At 38.3% G+C, this 6,231-nt stretch overlaps 1 protein-coding gene across 2 annotated transcripts in view; it reads left to right on the forward strand.

The window, feature by feature from the left end:
• The window catches only part of ATP10B (ATPase phospholipid transporting 10B (putative)), a 53,530-nt gene extending 50,590 nt beyond the window's left edge, over positions 1–2,940 (forward strand). For both annotated transcript variants that reach the window (XM_031555687.2, XM_085236736.1), the window contains one exon: positions 627–2,940. In XM_031555687.2, coding sequence (XP_031411547.2) covers positions 627–1,134 — 508 coding nt within the window. In that variant the 3' untranslated portion in view covers positions 1,135–2,940. The remainder of the gene's footprint in view (positions 1–626) is intronic.
• Positions 2,941–6,231: the final 3,291 nt, after the last annotated feature.

Raw genomic sequence — 6,231 nt, forward strand, 5'->3', positions numbered from 1 at the left:
GCAAGAATGACACCTTCATTAATGCAATTTCAAAGAGCTCTGATGTTTGCTGTAAAATCTGTATAAAGGTCACGTATGTAAAGGTCAAACACTATTAGAAATGTTGTTGTGAGAGAGGCTTTGGTTTTCAGATAAGACCATCATGATGTGGAGAGGTGTGTGTACTCTCACTGCACACAATATACAGCAATATACATTCTCTGTCCTGCATTGGCAAGTAGGACACAGTGTTTTTACTGCTTCCTGAGCAAATGCACAAGCTGATTTTAAATTTCTGTTTTTATGTTTTCTATCAATTTAAGCTTCTTTCTTTAGTCTGTTTTAGTAGTGTAATCTCAAGCTCCACAAATACTGAGTCTCTTAGCTAGCTTCTGTGTATCATTCTTGCACTATGAAGTGACAAAATGGTTCTAATATCATGAATTTAGTATTCATATGCTTGTAGTTGACTCCGTACAGGTGAAGATAAGTGTACAGTTACATTAACATTTCAACTACCAGGTATAAGATGTCTATCAGAGGCCTGGAGAGCACTGGAAAATTAGCAACAGGATTTTGTGTTATACAATGCAGATTATGGGAGGAGCCCACTGCTAAGACAATCCATTCTCTTCCTCTTTCATTAGGTACTTTATCTTTGCTCTTCGAGGAACCTTTGGAGCATCACTGCTTCTGAAAGCTCAACAGTTAGATAAACTTCCTAAAGGGCAACGGGATTGTGAGATCCAGAAACTGAGGTCAAGAAAACAAGCTACTTCTGATGCACCTGTAGCGTCAGCAGCACCTAATGAGGACCTTGACCAACGCAACAGCCACTTTTGTTTTTCACCATTTTTACATCCAGCAGCAGCATCTGTACCTCAGGCGGACACAGGAAGTCAGGGACTTTTGGCCTCTGAGGTGAATCCTCTCAGGAAATGGGCACTTGAGGAAGGATACTATTTCTTTAACAGGTGGGCAGAGGAGGAATCTACTGCTACAGACTCTTCCTCAGGACCTCTCTCTGGCTGTTACCCCCTAGTATCCAGTGGGATAGCATCTCCTGGACAGGACAGTGGCAAGCTAACTAAAGGAAAAGCTAAGAATTTTAATTCTGGAAGCCATCGGCGATCTGTGAGTGCAGTGACACTTTGAAGATGCATTCAGAAATGAGATTCCCTTTCTGGATATGGTATCTCTGCTCTGCAGCACATTTGGAGAAAGATAGCGTTGGGAAAATAAAAATTACATTTATACATAATCATAATACTAAAGGAGAGAGAGGGGTGGATTTACAAACTCACTGGAGTAGTGCAATAGGATTTCTAATATTCAGCTTCTCATTAGTGCATATATCAGAGAAGATGACTTCTTGATCTTCCTAGTATTGTGTCATTTGAGAAAAATTACATAATCATTAAGCAATTGCTGAGAAAGCTACAATTATTTTCTTTCTTCCAGGAATATCTTTCTTTCACAATACCAGTGAATAACTGCATTAGTGATGTGCCCATATTGGAGTAATGGAAAGGAAATCCATTCAACAATAAGCAAGTCTTAGAGTAGCACACCCTACTCTAAATTTTCTAGAAAAGTCTTAGACATTACTAGCTTAAAAATTATAATTTTAGCAGGGAAAAAAAAAAAGTCTCCTGGTGCTGCAGAATCACAGCATCTGAAAGAGACTAGAGAATGTTCAATTTTTTTTAATATGTAGACTTCATACACCTTACAATATCAGATCTACTGTGCTTCCCCTGCACAGTAAACTCTGTGTTTTATGCAGGCACTGGTTTTACCTGAGACTTTTAAGAAAAGGAGAAAGCAGTTTATGAAATGGAAGAATGCAAATACAGAACTGCAAGAAATGACAGCATAACTCAACGATAAATGGAGTCTACTTCTTCATATCTGCAGAAGTAGACAGACATAACAAGTCTAATTCAAAGATTTATGTTCCTGAATGTTAAAATTCTCCCTGCTTTTTCACCTGGAAATCATTTCGTTTCTTTAATTCCCTGTCTTATCTTATATTGCTGCTGCATTCAATCAAGTATAAATTATGTTTTTCCCCTCAATTACTTACATTCAGTAGTTGATGGAGATACTAATGACAAAGATTTTGACACGTAATATATGAAGGTTCACTAACCACATTGCAACACAGGGTATAAAATGACCAAGATATGCATAATATGTTCGTCCTTTTTGTTATCTCTGGGCAACAAGATGCAAGGAATTAAAAAACACAAAATGTCACCTTCATCACTACCTATTGCAATGCAATTAAAGGTGACTTTGGTATTTCTTATAGAAATGTTGACTGGTAGGACCATTTCCCAATTTTTCTTCACAATGTGGGGTGAAATCTTAATCATGTTTTAAACTCCAAGCCGTCTGTACTTCTGTGAATCTATCACTGTTTCTGATTTAAGTATGTTTTTAGCTTTTTATATATATGTTATTTTAGCTATTTGCCACCTATCATAATGCGTGAAGTCTGTTTAATATCCTCTGTAGCAAACAGTAATTCATCCTCTGTGTGTTATGGTACTGTAACTAGAGTCTTCAAGATGTCACTTTAATGCAACTCAGGCAAGATTGAGCAGCATATCTGCCACTGGGATTTCTGGTAGCCAGAGCAAGAGCACGGATAGCACTGTAATTGATAAAATATTAATTGTCAGCTGTAAAGCAATTTAGAAGGAGATTTTTGCATGATGTACAAATGAAGAGAATTAGGCATAGCTGAGATTATTGTTAATGAGGTGTGAGATTGCTCAGATATTTGCTCACTAGCTGGTAATGACTTAGGTGACAAGACTTAAGATCAAGCCTACAGTTCACAGCTGTGTTTTTACATGAAATGGTCCGTTTACTTAAAGATGACAATTTCTTGTCATATTGTTATTACAAAATGTGAAGTTTTTTATAGTAATAAAATGTAACATGGTCATGACTTCGTGTGTTGTTGGGAGTGAGACTAACACAGAAACAGGTGGAAGAGTAGTTTTGCTGCTGTACCCAGGAGAGGCTGTTTTCAGAGACAGCTCCCCTATCTACTAGGCCTTGCTGTAGTTGTGCTTGTCATAAAGCAAGGGGGCTGAACACATATGGAAATGATCCATGGGCAGACAGCCTGTGTTTAACAAAATCTGTATGAATGACCTGTAAAGATTATGGAAATCAAAGCTGAGAAGTTCATATTTTGACAGTGCTTCTGCAAAATAATTCTGCCATGCATTTTTCCTGGACAACTGGGCTTACTTTCAGAACAGCATATTGTTCCTCAACAATATTGTTTCCTCTAGAAAGAATGGGAAGCAAGAACTGAGGCACTGCCCATAGTTCAGGACCTATGCTCACTGCTAAATAGCTGATCTCTCCTATGCTCCTGGGTAAGCAGTGATCATAAACTCTTTTGTTAGAAAGGCAGTGGACAGGCACTTCCCTTTGATCAAGACATAAATCAATCCCTTTACAGAATAGGCTCTGGATATAAAGCCCTTTTTCCCCCCCACTCCCCCCCCACAGTTAACACAAGCATACCGTGAGAAAACAAAACCCTCTAACGTGTTGTTTGCAGAAGGGATATATGTTTACTAAATGTGTTCTTTAGGCCTAGCTGGTCTTTCAAAATAGCTTTTTATTTAAAGATGTATTTAGTAATACTGTCAGGATTTAAGTTCCATTAGTTTTATATGAACTCAACAAACAGGCGTCTCATGTTTTAATACATATTCTTTTGATAGTCAGTGTTGCATGTTCTTGGACTATAAAATCACTGGTTTTTGTGAAGTCACTGCATGTTTTTCTTACAGTCTGTCATATTACTGTAATAATGATACTGCATAAGAAACAGTGCTTTGAACTATACAGAGCTATACCTACATGGCAAAGTGGAGGAGACGTCTCATGCATAGCTGGATAGGAGCTGATACACCAAGAAAATCGGTTGAACAACATGTGATTCCATGCTGCTTGCAATGGTCAGTGAAGAGCCATCCATCATGTTCTCACAGAGGTGAGTTGTTTGCTTGTTTTAATGCAAGGAGCAGGAAATACATATGCATATATACACTTTGTTCATGCCTGCCTTAGTATCACAATCTGAGTACATGCGCCTTGACAGCTGAAATCTGGTACCAACAGTAACTCTTTCAGTCTAAAATCCAGAATTAGTTAGGTGGGATAGGAGGAAGAACCCAGTTTGTTTTCTTTTATTTCTCAGAATAAAAAAGAAAAAAAGAAATTAAAAGGGCTTTTAGATTATCTAGAGAGAGGCATGTATAATGCTGCAGAACAAAAAAAAAAAAGCATTTTTCCCACAGACAAATTGCTTGTATCTTGCCACTTTGTTGGCTGATGTTGCACTGTTTAACTCATTTGTTTGATTGCAGTTCAAGGTGATGTGCTGAACTATTTGCATCAGGGTAAGGTGACTGCAGGCAGGATGTGGTGTTATTAGGTGCTTGCAAGTAGCACTGATGAGTGAAAACATAAATACAGAAACAAGAGATGCTTGAAGTTAATGATCTCAGAGGGTGGGACTTGGAGAGCTGACCAAATAGCACTGAAGATCTGTGAAGTACTTTTGACATTGGCAGTGCTTGGAGCTTGCTGCAATTATCAGGACATGTGACCACCATGAACAGAGCTGCCCAGCTCTTATAATGTAACATCTGATAATCTGCAGCTACTTAAACAGGCATAAGTCTGAATACAGAGTATGAAGAGTTTATTTTTCCACGAATAGCAGAGAGGTAACTGTTGTCTGAGGGCACTGAAGGCAGTGGTTATTCACCTTTCCTTGTGCAGCTACTGAAGTATTCTCCCATCTCCACAGCCTGTTGGTATGGCAGTTTTGACAGCCTACACGTTACAGTAGCTCAGGCCATGGCATAGCCATGAATTCTACCCTTGGTGAGCTCCTCTCAATGGGCTGCACCATCCTAAGTCCTGCCATCGCCTGCGCAGCACCTGTCAACATCCTAAGAAACTCAAATGGAAATAAGGTATTATTTCAGAACCCTGAGAAAAAAATATTGAAATAAGTAGCCAGTATGTTGAAAGGTGAATACAAACACAGCTGGTGCTTTTCTTTTGTGCACTGGCATTTCTCCCTTTGTACTGTCATTCTATTTAACCTCAAGCTGGCTGACGAAACTCCTCTAGCATTATTGGTTTTATTCATAAAGCAAAAATGCGAATCAGCAGGATGCAGACAGGTCAGCAGAGCTCATTTAAAATCATCTAGATTCAACTGCAATTTTATTAGAGCCCATCTTGTTTTGTTGATAGTTTACTACTACTTTTGGCAGGAAGAATAAATGTCTGTTTGTATTTGATGTGAATGGTTCCTCATTCACAGTGTTTATGCAGCTTATGGCCAGTAATGTCATGTTCTAAGTCAACATCCAAAGACGAGAGCAGATTCTTCATTTTCTTGTTGTGTACATCGGGCAGAACAGGAGATGGGCTCATAAGTACCAAGATCAGGAGAGCACCTTAACAATAAAAGAGGAACATAAACTTGTCTACGGCCTTCAGCATATTCACAAAGTCCTTAAACCATTTTCAGTGGTTTCTCATGTCTTGAAATGTCTGTCTAGAATGTTTTAAGAGTAAAATGAATAAAGTATGCATCTACAAGTGCTTAATTAAGTAGAGAGAACTGTGAAGAATGAACCCAGACATGTAGCAGGCTAAAACGTTTCTGCTTTTAATCTTGTTTTGCGAGGAGGTAATGCTGTAAAGCTTCAAATATGACCTTACAGAAATTTTGAACACATATATATTATGGAAATTTGTTCTTAAAATTTTTTGCTCTGTTTCATAACGTTGAGTTTTACAACAAGCAAGGAATATAGCCCAGAGATATCACAGAGCCAGAACTGAGCTTGCAGTTGATAACTCTTATATAAAAAATAGAAGGGTAGACCTGGCACTGAGAGACATGGTTAGTGGGCATGAATGGGTTGGGCTGAAGACCTTAGAGGTCTTTCCAACCTTTATGAATCTGTGATGCCATGGTTCAAGCATATGCCAAATAAAAGTTTAAAATCCTAATACTGATTTGGAAAGCCACTTATTTTAAAGGAATAGACTTGGACCATGCATCCATTTGATTTGCGTTAATTTAAAATTTAGACTGATTTGCAGTTTCTTGAGACTACTCCACATAACTGGTTAGTTGAGATCCATCATAATCCCACAGAAATGTAGGAAAGGAGAGCATCTCAGGAGAGGATC

This window comes from Meleagris gallopavo, chromosome 15 (genome assembly GCF_905368555.1).
Source record: "Meleagris gallopavo chromosome 15, MGAL_WU_HG_1.1, whole genome shotgun sequence".
NCBI lineage: Eukaryota > Metazoa > Chordata > Aves > Galliformes > Phasianidae > Meleagris > Meleagris gallopavo.